The sequence below is a fragment of the Nycticebus coucang genome, chromosome 18 (assembly GCF_027406575.1).
Source record: "Nycticebus coucang isolate mNycCou1 chromosome 18, mNycCou1.pri, whole genome shotgun sequence".
NCBI lineage: Eukaryota > Metazoa > Chordata > Mammalia > Primates > Lorisidae > Nycticebus > Nycticebus coucang.
In genome coordinates this window covers 21,407,150-21,421,316 of record NC_069797.1, presented here as the reverse complement: position 1 = coordinate 21,421,316, position 14,167 = coordinate 21,407,150, and the positions used below count along the sequence as shown (strand labels likewise).

General features: G+C 42.7%; 1 protein-coding gene across 8 annotated transcripts in view; it reads left to right on the top strand.

Annotated features, from left to right (window-relative positions):
• Nucleotides 1-14,167, top strand: part of DNAH2 (dynein axonemal heavy chain 2) — a 145,529-nt gene that overhangs the window by 15,978 nt on the left and 115,384 nt on the right. For all 8 annotated transcript variants that reach the window (XM_053569902.1, XM_053569900.1, XM_053569905.1 and 5 more), the window contains 4 exons: nucleotides 3,596-3,766; nucleotides 12,428-12,656; nucleotides 13,603-13,713; nucleotides 13,876-14,114. In XM_053569902.1, the coding sequence (XP_053425877.1) occupies nucleotides 3,596-3,766; nucleotides 12,428-12,656; nucleotides 13,603-13,713; nucleotides 13,876-14,114 (750 nt within the window). The remainder of the gene's footprint in view (nucleotides 1-3,595; nucleotides 3,767-12,427; nucleotides 12,657-13,602; nucleotides 13,714-13,875; nucleotides 14,115-14,167) is intronic.

Sequence of the window (14,167 nt, the reverse complement as noted above, 5' to 3'; positions counted from 1 at the left end):
GTAGTCCTGAGTACTCAGGAGGCTGAGGCAAGAGGATCTCCTGAGCACAGAAGTTCAAGGCTGCAGTGAGTTATGATTGTGCTACTGCACTCCAGCCTAGGTGACAGAGCAAGACCGTCTCTAAATATAAAAGAATATGTTGTGATGAATATTATAAATAAAACTAACCCTTTTGAAATAGTCTGTATTTCCTTAAGGTAGATTCCTATATATGGAGTTGCTGAAGCAAAGAATGAAGACCGTTTCTAGCACTTTTGATATGTAATGCTAACCTGCTTTCCAAATGGATTGTACTTTCTGCTTACATGCTAGCAATATACCTTTTCGAGGCCTGGGTGTTATCAATTTAGCAGGGATTTTTTTTTTTTTTGGTCTCACTTTATCGCCCTCGGTAGAGTGCTGTGGCATCACGCAGCTCACAGCAACCTCCAACTCCTGGGCTTAGGCGATTCTCTTGCCTCAGACTCCCAAGTAGCTGGGACTACAGGCACCCGCCACAGTGCCCTGCTATTTTTTGTTGCAGTTTGGGTGGGGCTGGGTTTGAACCCACCACCCTTGGTAGATGGGGATGGCGCACTATCCATTGAGCCACAGGCGCTGCCCAATTTAGCAGGGATTTTAAAAAAGTGATAGGCAGAGCCGTGCCTGTGGCTCAGTGAGCAGGGTGCCAGCCCCATATACTGAGGGTGGCGGGTTCAAACCGGGCCTTGGCCAAACTGCAACAAAGATATAGCCAGGCCTTGTGGACGGTGCCTGTAGTCCACCTACTCAGGAGGCTGAAGCAAGAGAATCGGGTAAGCCCAGGAGTTGGAGCTGCGTGACGCCACAGCACTCTACCGGGGGCGATAAAGTGAGACTGTCTCTACAAAAAAAAAAAAAAAAGTGATAGACAGTAAATGATGTCTTTTATTTCTTGGATTACAAGTGAAACAACATTTTTTCATATTTGTACTTCCTTTTTGATGACATGACTTGTCTGTTTATGTCCTTTTGTCTGTGTACTTATTGAGGTCTTAGGATTTTTTTCATTCGTTTATCCCTGCCTATATACAGGAAAAATTTTATTTATTTATTTTTGAGACAGAGTCTCACTATGACACCCTCGGTAGAGTGCCATGGCATCAGAGTTCACAGCAACCTCAAACTCTTGGGCTTAAGCAATTCTGTTGCCTTAGCCTCCCAAGTAGTTGGGACTGCAGGCACCCGCCAGAATGCCTGGGCTATTTGTTGTTGTTGTTGTTGTTATTGTTGTTGTTGTCAGCGTTGTTTAGCAGGCCCAGGTCAGGTTTGAACCCGCCAGCTCTAATGTATGTGGCTATCGCCCTGACCAATGAGCTACGGGCGCCAAGCCTATTTATTTATTTTTTGAGAGAAAGTCTCAAGCTATTGCCCTGGGTAGAGTGCCATCGTGTCATCGTAGCTCACTGTAACCTCAAACTCTTGGGCTCAGGCAGTCCTCTTGCCTCCATTTTTCTAATGTTCGTAGAGACAGTGTATCCCTCTTGCACAGGCTGGTCTCAAACTTGAGAGCTCAAGTGATCCACCTGCCTCAGCCTCCCAGAGTGCTAGGATCACAGGTGTGAACCACCACGTCCTTATAGGAAAGATTTTTAGATCATTGTCACCCATATAGGAAAGATTGCAGATCACTGTCTATTACATTTTCTTGACCTGGAAACTGTAGGTAAGAGATTTCTTCTTACCTTTCAGGAATACTGGGAGGAACAATGAAGTGACTGCTCAAGTTCACTGAGCTGTTTTCTTTCTGTCTTCTGGTTTCCTTAATTCATTTAGTAGAGTTCTACAGATTAATTTTTTCCTACCTACCACTGATGGGATATTTTTGATCTAATCAGTTTGTTCTTTGGTGCTTTCTAATATTTTTTTCCCTGCTCATTTCTTCCTTTCTGCTGTGCCAATTGATTTTTACCCAGTATCTTAACTTATTTCAGCATACTGAGAGGGCTGCATCATGAAGAAATTGCTCTTGTACCCTTCTCTCATTTCTAGCTCATCATATCCCTCTTCCTTTTTGTTTGTTTGTTTTTCAGTTATTTTTGGCCAGGGCCGGGTTTGAACCCACCACCTCCGGTACGTGGGGCTGGCACCCTACTCCTTGACCCACAGGCACCACCCTGTTTGTTTGTTTTTGAGACAGAGTCTCACTATGTTGCCCTCGGTAGCATGCCATGACGTCACAGCTCACAGCAACCTTAACTCTTGGGCTTAAGCAATTCTCTTGCCTCAGCTTCCCAGGTAGCTGGGACTACAGGCACAACACCTGGCTTTTTTTTTGTTGTAGTTGTCATTGTTGTTTAGTGGGCCCAGGCTGGCTTTGAACCTGCCAGCTCTGGTGTATGTGGCCTGCACCCTAGCCACAGAGGTACGGGTGCCGAGCCAGTTAGTTTTTTGAGATAGAGTCTCACTTTGTCACCCTTGGTAGAGTCCATGGCATCATAGCTCACAGCAACCTCAAACTCTTAGGTTCAAGGGATTCTTCTGCCTCAGACACCCAAGTAGCTTGATCTACAGGTGGCTACCACAAGGCCCAACTAATTTTTCTTTTTGAGACAGTGTCTCACTATGTTGCCATTGGTAGAGCGCTGTGGCATCATAGCAACCTCAAACTCATAGCAACCTCAAACTCTTAGGCTTAAGTGATTCAATTGCCTCAGCCTCCCAAGTAGCTGTGACTACAGGTGCCTGCCACAATGCCCGGCTATTTTTTGTTGCAGTTGTCATTGTTGTTTAGCAGCCCTGGGCCAGGTTTGAACCCGCCAGCCTTGGTGTATGTGGCCGGTGCCCTACTCACTGAGCTACAGGCGCCGAGCCCATATCCCTGTTCCTATTTGCTCTATCTAGGCTAGTATCTTAATTGTTCCCTTAATTTGCTTTTTTTTTTTTTTTTGAAGACAGGGTCTCCTCTAGGCTAGTCTCAAAGCCCTGGCCTAATAAAGTGATCCTCCTGCCTCAGCCTCCTAAATTGCTGGGATTACAGGTGTGAGCCACTGAACTTTGCTTCCTTACTTCACTTTTACCTTTGATATTGAGGGTTTCTTGATAAAGCATTTTGGGGCATAAATTAAATCTCTTAGGAGATAATATTCTATAGTTTGCTTCTATGATCTGTTCTCTTTTCATTCTTTTTTTTTTTTTTGAGACAGAGTCTCACTTTGTCACCCTTGGTAAAGTGCCATGGTGTCATAGCTCACAGCAACCTTAAACTCTTGGGCTCATGAGGCAACTCTCTTTCCTCAGTTTTTCCGTTTTAGTAGAGACAGGGTCTCACTCTTGCTCAGGGTGGTCTTGAACCCATGAGCTCAAGCAATCCACCTGCCTTGGACTCCCAGAGTGCTGGGATTACAGGTGTGAGCCACCACTCCACCTCTCTCTTTTTATTCTTAAAGGCATATGATTGTCTCATTTCTTCAAAAGCTCAAAACCTATCATTCAGTTCATCCTCAGTTTTCTCCTAAACATTCTGAACCTGTCTGGCTTCTCTCATCTCCCACATCGTCACCTGTGATCGCGGATGAGAGAAATGCCTCATCCTCACGGTGGTAACTACATTAGTTCTCTGTCTACTGTCCTGTAGAAGCCCCTCTTCCTCTCCCGAGCTGTGCTGACAGGACTGGCAGATGCTGTGTGGACAGAGGAGCATGATGCTGTTCTGGAACGCTTTGCCCAGGACCCTACGGAACCCATCCTCACTATCTTCATTGACTCCTGCTGTGGGCTGAAGCTAGAACTGGGCATGCCTATACAGGTGCGTATCCTGCCTTCCTAGATCAAAGGTGGTCTTACAGGGGGCTGGGAATTCTGTGTATCTTTTCCATCCTTGAGTCTTGAATTCTGTGCACCCAGTTCTATTGAGCCTCACTATGTATCAGGTACCCTACTTGGTGGCAGTGATACAGAGAAGGATGGGGCAGGGTTATTTTTTTGATGACATCATGGTCTAGTGGGGAAGACAGACATATAAGCAAATGTTTGTGGCCATGGGAAGAGCTTTATAAGAGTTTTATGGGAGCAACTAATGGAGCCATTGGAATTCTGGGAGGGCTTGGTGGTGGAAGTTCAATTTAAGTTGGGAATGAAGGATAAGTAGGATTTCATCAAGATTAGCTAAAGACCACTATTATTCAGTAAAGACCACTTTATGTACAAAGATTATTCAGTAAAGAGCACTCTATATACAAAGAAAAGAGGAGTAGTAGAAATGAGACTGAAAAGAAAGGCTGGGATCAGCTTATGAAGCCCTTGAATGTTATACTAGAGAACTTCCTGCTATCCCACAGACAGCAAGGAAGTCATTTTGGATTTAGATAACTACTTCAACGTTATGGAGAATACATTAGAGAAGGGTAAACCTAGAGTAGGGAGACAGTTAAGAGCCTGAGCCAGACATATGCTAAAATGGTGGTGGTAGAATATGGGTGTACAGGTCATTTTTGTAAATTCTTTGTACTTTTCCGTATACTTGAAAAATTTTGAAATAAAATGTTGGAAAAGAAAGAAGGCTATTGTTTTGTTGTTATTGGTAGCAAATATCCAAAAAATTAAAATTGTAATGATGATTAGCATGGTCCTGTGCACTAATGAAACAATTTGCAAAACCTTCTGTATTAAAGGTTTAATACGGGCAAGGGAGGCTGTGGCTTTTTCCTGTGTTTTGGCAACAATCAGCTATAAAACACAATTTTAAAAAAGATTTAATTCACAAAAGGAACAAAAGTTTGTAAAATATATTTATATACATGTATTTTTTTCTTGATTTCACAGTGTTTGGAATAGATTTATAGTTGGCTACAAATATTTAATATAAAAGTAGGATTTATGTTAAAGAACACAACTTTGCTACAGGCCATGAAAGAAGATTTGAATAGACGGTGAGCCTGTTTCTGAGTGGAAGTTTTAATACTATAAAGACCATTTCATCTAAAAAATATGTCATTTTAGTGCAATCATAGTGCCCAAATGCCACAATCCCTAGACTTCTTTCTTTCTTTCTTTCTTTTTTTGTTGCCGGGGTCGGGTTTGAACCTGCCACCTCTGGCATATGGGGCCAGCGTCCTACTCCAGCGTCCTACTTCCTTGCTGTCTGTGGGATAGCAGGTGCCGCCCCGATCCCTAGATTTCTTGTATAAAGAACTTAAAAATATACTCAGGAAAATAGCAAGCATGGTGATGAAGGAAAAGTAAAGGAGAAACTTGTGAATACACGCATGAAACTATTTTATTAAAATACAGTAATTAAAACAGTTGTAGTAGGGCAGGAATATAGATTATAAGCAACAGTACAGAAACATAGGAAATAAAGAAAATAGAAAGTACAGAAATAGACATGGAAGCATTTTTAATAAAAAATGGCATTTTAAAATCTGTGGGCAAGAATGGATTATTATTCAATGAATAGAACTGGAAAACATATGGAACATGGTTTTTCAATTAAAAAAATCTAGTTAGCATGCTAAAATACATTCTAAATAGATAACAGGCTTAACTGTGTCCTCCTGAGTTAAAATGGCCAATTGAAACTACTTTAAAAGGGTGGCGGCCTTTTAAGGTAGTTTGTGGCTCAGTGAGTAGGGCGCCAGCCCCATATACCGAGGGTGGCAGGTTCAAACCCGGCCCCGGCCAAACTGCAACAAAAAAAATAGCCAGGCATTGTGGCGGGCGCCTGTAGTCCCAGCTACTGGGGAGGCTGAGACAAGAGAATCACCTGAGCCCAAGAGCTGGAGGTTGCTGTGAGCTGTGACAGGATAGCACTCTACTGAGGATGACAAAGTGAGACTCTTATCTCTAAAAGAAAAAGAAACTACCTTAAAAAATTATTATGATACCCTTGAATACCTCATAAAATGAACACAAAGTAAAACCAGCAAAAAACCAAAACAAATTAAACCTCCCCACCAAACCCCAACCAATAAAAACCACATAGACCATGGAAAGAAACATGATCAAGTGTATAATAATAAGCTGTAAAAATGGGTGACCAATGAAAAGCATATGCACAAAGGACCATCCTCTCTACAGGAATTGTGTGTCCATAGCTCTGTAGAGTGAACCTGAGAGCATTTGACAAAATCTCAAAAGAGGGAAAGATGGTGCACCCAGCTACTCAGGAGGCTGAGGCTGGAGGATGGCTTGAGCCCAGGAGTTTGACTCCAGCATGGGCAACATAGTGAGATCCTCTTTCTTAAAAGAGTGGGGGAGGGGGGTGGAGAGAGAGGGAGGGAGCAAGCTTAGATATTTTAACAAAGATTTTTCACTGTCTTAAATTAGCCTTAACCACCTGCCTATCCCCCGAAACAGTTCTCTTAAGCTCAAGAATAGTGAATAAAACATAAAATACTCAACCCTTTTGCTTTAACTTCCAGGGTCAAAATAGACTGGTCTCTCACAGTGGGAGGTCAAGTCACCCACAGTATGTTAGAGCAAAAAGAATGAATTCACGTGCTTGCTGCCCAAGCACGAGCAAAATGAAAAGAAATTACATAGCAACTGCAAGCATCAAGGAAAAAAAATAAAAGAACAAAGCATGCAAAAAAGAAAAACGTAACTGGATGAACAGAAGGAGATTCCTCACGACAGCATCACGTTACATTACAACTTAATAAGAACAGGAATTCAATTTAAAAAAAAAGCTAACATGAAATGATAAAATGTGAGAATGAGATAAAAGGGAGAGTGCAGATTTTAGGAAATGAATAAAGCAGCATGTTACAAAACTGGTAGATTGGAAACAGCAAGGAACTGAATAACTACAGCAGAAAATCCTGTCATTGACAGAGGAGAAGTTGGGGGTAATCACAGTGTATGCAGAAGAAAAAGCCAAAGACATTAATGCAATTCAGAGAAGCTAATAGATGCGAAAGATAGACATAGATGATTCTAGTATAGACAGCTAGGAAATGGAACAATATAAATTTAGCAATAAAATACAAAGAATTTCCCTGAAATACAGAAGGAGCTGAAGCTGGGAATTAGGAGGACATGCTCTATTTCACAAAATTTGTTACATCAGGTTTAATGTTAATACATATCTTTGTTAGGCTGGGCGCTGTGGCTCACGCCTATAACCCTAGCACTCTGGGAGGCCGAGGTGGGTGGATTGCCTTGAGCTCACAGGTTTGAGACCAGCCTGAGCAAGAGTAAGACCCCCATCTCTAAAAATAGCCAGGTGTGGCAGGCACCTGCAATCCTAGACACTCAGGAGGCTGAAGCAAGAGAATCACTTAAGCCCAAGAGTTTGAGGTTGCTGTGAGCTATGATGCCATAGTACTCTACTGAGGGCAACAACAAAATGAGACTCTGTCAAAAAAAAGAAAAAAAAAATATATACACACACACACATATCTTTGTTAAGCTACTAAAATTTGAGAAAATTATTTATTTTAGGAACATCACCTATGTGGTATTCCTGCCAAGAATATTTAGCTTGAATCTAATAAGGAGGAGATAATCAGATAAATCCAGATTTTTAGAAAAAAACTGGTCTGGATTAAAAAGAAAGAAAAAAACTGGAGAATTGTTTTAAAGGCTGGTGTGCCATGCAGCCTGCTGTACCCTTTTAGCTCGCTGCTCTTAGCTCAATGGTTAAGGCTCTGGCCACATGCACTGGGGCTGGTGGGTTTGCACCTGGCCAGGGCCTGCTAAACAACAATAACAAAAAAATAGCCAGGTGTTGTGATGGGCCCTGTAGTCCTAGCTACTTGGGAAGCTGAGTCGCTTAAGCCCAAGAGTGTGAAGTTTCTGTGAGCTGTGACGCTACAGCACCCTACCAACGGTGACATAGTGAGACTCTGTTTTAAAAAAAAAAAGGCCCGTGTAGCAGCTCAGGTCTGTAATCCTAGCAGCCTGGGAGGCCAAGATGGGTGGATTGCTTGAGCTCAGAAGTTTGAGACCAACCTGAGCAAAAGTGAGACCCCCGTCTTTAATTAAAAAAAAACAGACAGACAGAAAAACTAACCAGGTGTCATGGCGGGCACCTATAGTCCCAGCTACTTGGGAGGTTGAGGCAAGAGGATCACTTGAATTCAAGAGTATGGTTTGCTATGAGCTTTGACACCACAGCACTCTACCTAGGGTGATTTTAAAGTGAGACTGTCTCAAGAAAACAAACAAACAAAGGGAAAAAAACAAAAAACAAACAAAAACTATTTGAAATTAAGAGACTAAGGAGGGTGGCTCCTGCGGCTCAAAGGAGCAGGGCACCGGCCCCATATACCGGAGGTGGTGGGTTCAAACCCAGCTCTAGCCAAAAAAAAAAAAAAATCTGCAAAAAAAAAAAAAAAAGAGAGACTAAGGAGACATGATAGTGTGTGATCCTGGATTGGCTTCTGGAATTCAACAGAATCTGTATATATATGTATATGTATATATATATATATTTTTTTTTTTTTGAGACAGAGCCTCAGCTGTCACCTTGGGTAGAGTGCTGTGGCATCACAGCTCACAGCAACCTCCAACTCCTGGGCTCAAGCGATTCTCTTGCTTCTGCCTCCCAAGTAGCTGGGACTACAGGCACCCGCCACAACACCTGGCTATTTTTTTGGTTGCAGCTGTCATTGTTGTTTGGCGGGCCCGGGGTGGATTTGAACCCGCCAGCTCAGGTGTATGTGGCTGGCGCCTTAGCTGCTTGAGCCACAGGCGCTGAGCCCAGAATCTGTATATTATTTAAACTATTATATAATGTTAAATTTTCTGAGTGTGATAATTATAATGTTGGGTATGTTGGAGAATATTCTCACTTTTAGGAGATATGTGCTGAAGTATTTAAGGGTGTAGTGTCACATTGCATCTAACTCAAATGACTCAGCAGAGAGAGAAAGGGTGCGTGCACAAATGGCAAAATGTTAACTATCAGTGAACCTAAAGGAAAAGTATGTTCATTGTACTTTTTTTTTTGAAACAGAGTCCCAAGGTGTCACCCTGGGTAAAGCTCACAGCATCCTCCAACTCTTGGACTCAAGTAATCCTCTTGCCTTAGTTTTTCTATTTAGAAATGGGGGTCTCACGCATGCTCAGGCTGGTCTTGAACTTGTGAGCTCAAGCAATCCACCCACCTCGGCCTTTCAGAATGCTAGGATTACAGGCATGAGCCGCCATGCCCGACATTTGTAACTTTAATATGCATTGAAATTTTTTTAAAAAAATTAAAGTTTAGGAAGAAATTAGTTAGGTCTGTAGTCAAAAAAAAAAACAAAAAAACACAAATTATCTACCAAGAGGACTCATCAGGTCGGTCTCAGACCTCTCTGAACACTTTCTTCAGGAAAAACAGTGTGATCTAAGGGTCTTATTCCCAAAGGGAATAGATAGGCAGTCATTTTCTCTTTTTTTAATTTCAGGTTAATGTGAGAGTACAAATAACTAGGTTACAATATTTGCATTTGTTAGGTAGAGTTCCTCTTGCAGTGTGTCCCACACCCAAAAGGTGTGCCAATACCCTTACATTGTGCCCACGAAGCACGAGCACACCAATTCCCTCCTCTCCTCCTCTCTAGCCCCTCCCTTGAGCCGCCTCCCCCTAACTTGAATTGAATTGAGTTTTTCTCTTATGTGAGTGTGTGTTAGATGGTCTACTGGCTTCACATTAGTATTGAGTACATTGGTATACTTACTTTTCTATTCTTATGATACTTTACTAAGAAGAATAGGCAGTCGTTTTCAATTTTGAAAGAACCCTATTAAAAAAAATAAAAACGTCAATAGAAATGCAGTCAATCAAGAAATGAACCAAAGAACTCAGGAATAGAGAATCAATGAACAGTCACTTCATTTAAACAAAGAACTAATACTAAAGAACCACAGGAATTATAGTTATTTATAGAATGCGAATGTTATAAACTTGAACAATGTAAAAATAATACTATAACAAAAATTGGGAGGTGGCGGGAGAATGAGATGCTAATGACTTTATCTTTCAGAGCAGCGAGTTGATGCTATAACCAGGGAGTACCAAGGAGGGACAGCAAAGCAGGGAGTTGATACAACTTAAAACTGAAAGATAGTGAGAAAACTGTTAATATTTTTCATAATCTTTCTTTCTTTCTTACAACCTTACAAAGGAGTCTTTTGGGAAGAAATCTCTCTTCTGGGTAAAGAAACATTTATTTGAAGTTCAACATTTCCTTTATATCTACTCCTACTTCCTTTTTTCTCTTAACTTAAAGTAAAATTAAATTTAATGCTTTTAATTAAAACAGTATGACCCTATTTAAAAGTAACCATTTTAATTACTTTTTCTATATGAATATATCTATAGGAAAATATGTGGAATAACATTTTCCCAAATGTTAACTATTAATTTCTGGCTGGTGGAATTTTATTTTATTTTTTGCAGTTTTTGGCTGGGGTTGGGTTTGAACCCACCACCTCCAGCATATGGGGCTGGCGCTCTACCCCTTTGAGCCACAGGCACTGCCCATGACTGGTAGAATTTTAAATGCTATTTTTGCTGTTATCTTTTTTTTTTTTTTTTTAGAGACAGAGTCTCACTTTGTTGCCCTCAGTAGAGTGCAGTGGCATTGTAGCTCACAGCAACCTCCAGCTCTTGGGCTTAGGTGATTCTCTTGTCTCAGCCTCCCAAGTACCTGAGACTACAGGCACCCACCACAATGCCCAGCTATTTTTTTGTTGCAGTTTGGCTGGGGCTGGGTTCGAACCCGCCACCCTCAGTAGATGCGGCCGGTGCCCTATTCACTGAGCCACAGGTGCCACCCTTGCTGTTATCTTTGTACTTTTCTGTATTGTTTCAGTTATTTATAATGAAAATATACCATCTTAACAAAAATAATTGCTCAGATGCTGGATTGGTGGCTCATGCCTGTAATCCTAGCATTCTGGGAGGCTACTCCCTTGAGCTCAAGAGTTTGAGACCAGCCTCAGCAACAGTGAGATACTCCCCCAATCCCCAGTCTCTACTAGAAATAGAAAAAATTAGGTGGACATTGTGGCAGGAGCCTATAGATCCAACTATTAGGGCAGGAGGATGGCTTGAGTTTGAGATTGCTGTGAGCTAGGCTAACGCCATGGCACTCTAGCCTGGGGCAACAGAGTAAGAATCTGTCTCTTAAAAAAAAAAATTACAAATGCAAACAATGTAACTTAATCCTAGGTACCCTTATATTAATTTGAAATAAAAAATTTTTTAAATTGGTATGCTTTTTAAAAAATGGACATAAAATGAAATACTAAAATTTATTTCTGGGTAGTGGGAAGATAGTTGGCTATTAATTTCTTCTTTGTGCTTTTTTTTTTGGAGACAGAGTCTCACTATGTCACCCTCAGTAGAGTGCTGTGGCGTCACAGCTCACAGCAACCTCAAACTCTTGGGCTTAAGTGATTTTCTTGTCTCAGTCTCCCAAGTAGCTGGGACTACAGGTGCCCGCCACATCTCCCAGCTATTTTTGTTGTTGTTGTTGTAGTCATCATTATTGTTTGGCAGGTCCAGGCTGGTTTCAAACCCACCAGCCCCAGTGTATATGACTGGCGCCCTCACCACTGAGCTATAGGCACTGAGCCAAAATTAAGTAAATTATAAAGAACAGTCACAAAAGCACTAACGGAGAAAAAAAGAAGGTGAATCTGATCTTAGGGTTGGAAGAGTCTAAGTATGTGGTAGAAATGAATTTAAAGACTTTTAGTTTTTTTTTTTTTTTGAGACAGGCTCTCACTCTGTCACTTGGGTAGAGTAAGTAGTGTTGTCATAGCTCCCTGCAACCTCGAATTCCTGGGCTCAAGCAATCCTCCTGCCTCAGCCTCTAGAGTAGCTGGGACTACAGCTGCCTGATACCATGCCCAGCAAATTTTTCTATTTTTGGTAGAGATGGGATCTCCTGAGCTTAAGTCATCCTCCCACCTTGGCCTCCCAGAGTGCTAGGATTATAGGCATGAGCCACTGCATTCTGTTGAGAATAGTAGATTTAACTACATAAAAGTTATACATTTCTGAATGGGAACAACAACAAAAACTCACCATAAGCAAAATTGAAAGATAAATGAAAAACTGAGAGAAAAGGATATGGGCCCCTATGCAACTGTCTCTTCCAGTCCTTTCTGCTTTTCCAAGGGCTGAAAATCTTCATTGATTCCCTCCTTTTCTGCCTTCTCTTTTCCATTCATTCATCCAACAAACATTTCCCCAGCGTTGCTATGTGCTATGTGCAAGTGCTGGGCATTGGACTAGGTTCTAGAGCCAAGGTGGGCAAGGCATGCTCTTTGCATTTCCTCTCCACATCTCTGGGTATGGAATCTATTATGTCCCTGATAAGAACAGGAAGCACCTCACGGCACTTTTAGATGCACACGAAAGGATTGTGATAAAGGACTCAACCAGACTTTCATGACGGGAGCCCCAGATTCCTTCAGGCCTAACGGTGGGGATTGAAGACTGAACTCTGCTCTGCTGTCTTTCATGCAGACCCAGAACCAGATTGTCTACTTTATTCGCCAAGCACCAGTCCCTATCACTCTGGAGAACTTCGAGGCAACTGTGCAGTTTGGGACAGTGCGGGGTGCCTACATCCCAGCCCTGCTTCGCCTACTGAGCGGCGTCTTTGCCCCTCAGATCTTTACAAACACAACCTGGCCAGAGAGCATTCGAAATCACTTTGCTTCTCATCTGCACAGGTTCTTGGCCTGCCTGACAGGTAAGCAGGAAGGCTGGAGAGACAGCTTCCCTCTTAGTGCACGCCCAATCCTACTGGTGAGGCAGATGGACATTTATCTCGAGTGCCCGCATTGTCTGGCACAGAGCAGGGTCTCAGTACGTATCTGTTGAATGTGTGGAGTAGGACACGGGATCTGCCTTCTGATTCAGTTGCATTTTTCTGCTGTAGAACTGGTTGGCCAGACCTGCTCAAGCTTAGATTTGGAAATTTTGGTGGTTTTTTTTTTTTTTTTTTTCAGAATATTAGGGAGTACATGTATTTTGTTTGTATAGTCAGTGTCTTTCACAACTTGAGTCAAAGTTATAAGCATGCCCCTCCGAATTAGAAATCTGGGGTAAGGTGAAATGCAGGTGGCGAGGGGTGGTAGGGGGACTTACATGTCTCATGGTAGAGGGTATTGAAGGTGCAGTAAAGACCTTTGACCTTATTTTTGGGCAATTTCTTTCTTTCTTTTTTTTTTGAGACAGAGTCTCAAGCTGCCACCCTGGGTAGAGTGCCATGGCGTCACAGCTCAAACTCTTGGGCTTAAGTGATTCTCTTGCCTCAGCCTCCCAAGTAGCTGAGACTACAGGTGCCCACCACAATGTCTGGCTATTTTTTGGTTGTAGTTGTCATTGTTGTTTGGCAGGCCTGGGCTGGATTCGAACCTGCCAGCTCCAGTGTATGTGGCTGGCACCCTAGCTGCTGAGCTACAGGTGCTGAGCCTTTTGGCAATTTCTTGTTACACGTCCATGAAGTTTCCCTCTTGCCTTCTGTCATTTCCCCTCTTGAGATCAAAAAAGCAGAAGTCATAGTTTCTCCTGCCTGCTTTCCTAAAATGCTTCCTGCCCCCCCACCCCCGGGACCAATCATCAACCATGATTGATACTGGGGCAGCAAAACATCACCTCCTCTGAGAACTTCCATGGAACTTTCCTTTGCTTAGACACTCGGTATAAACTGGAGGGGCACACGGTCCTCTACATCCCCACGGAAGCCATGAACATGAAGCCCGATGTGGTGGTAAAGGACAAAGAGCTGGTGCAGCGGCTAGAGAGTGAGTGGCTGGCATCACCATTGTCTGCAGGGATTGCAGGGGAGGGGAAAGGGGCGGCCAGACATTGACAAAGGATTTTGGTTAGGAGGGCTATGTGGGGACAGGAGACACCATGGGGAGCAATGTGAAGAAATGCAATAGGTTTTGTACTCTCCCCTACAGCCTCCATGATCCACTGGACTCGGCAGATAAAGGAGGTGCTCAGTGCCCAGGAGACCGTGGAGACAGGAGAAAATTCAGGTCCCTTGGAGGAGATTGAGTTCTGGCGCAACCGATGCACGGACCTGTCTGGCATCAGTAAACAGCTAGTGAAGCAGGGGGTGAAACATATTGAGGCCATCCTTCGCCTTGCCAAGTCATCCTACTTGACACCCTTTATGAAACTGGCCCAGCAGATCCAGGTTTGCGAATGGGTTAAAGGATGGAGGCTTGGCAAAAAAATGAGCAATGACTG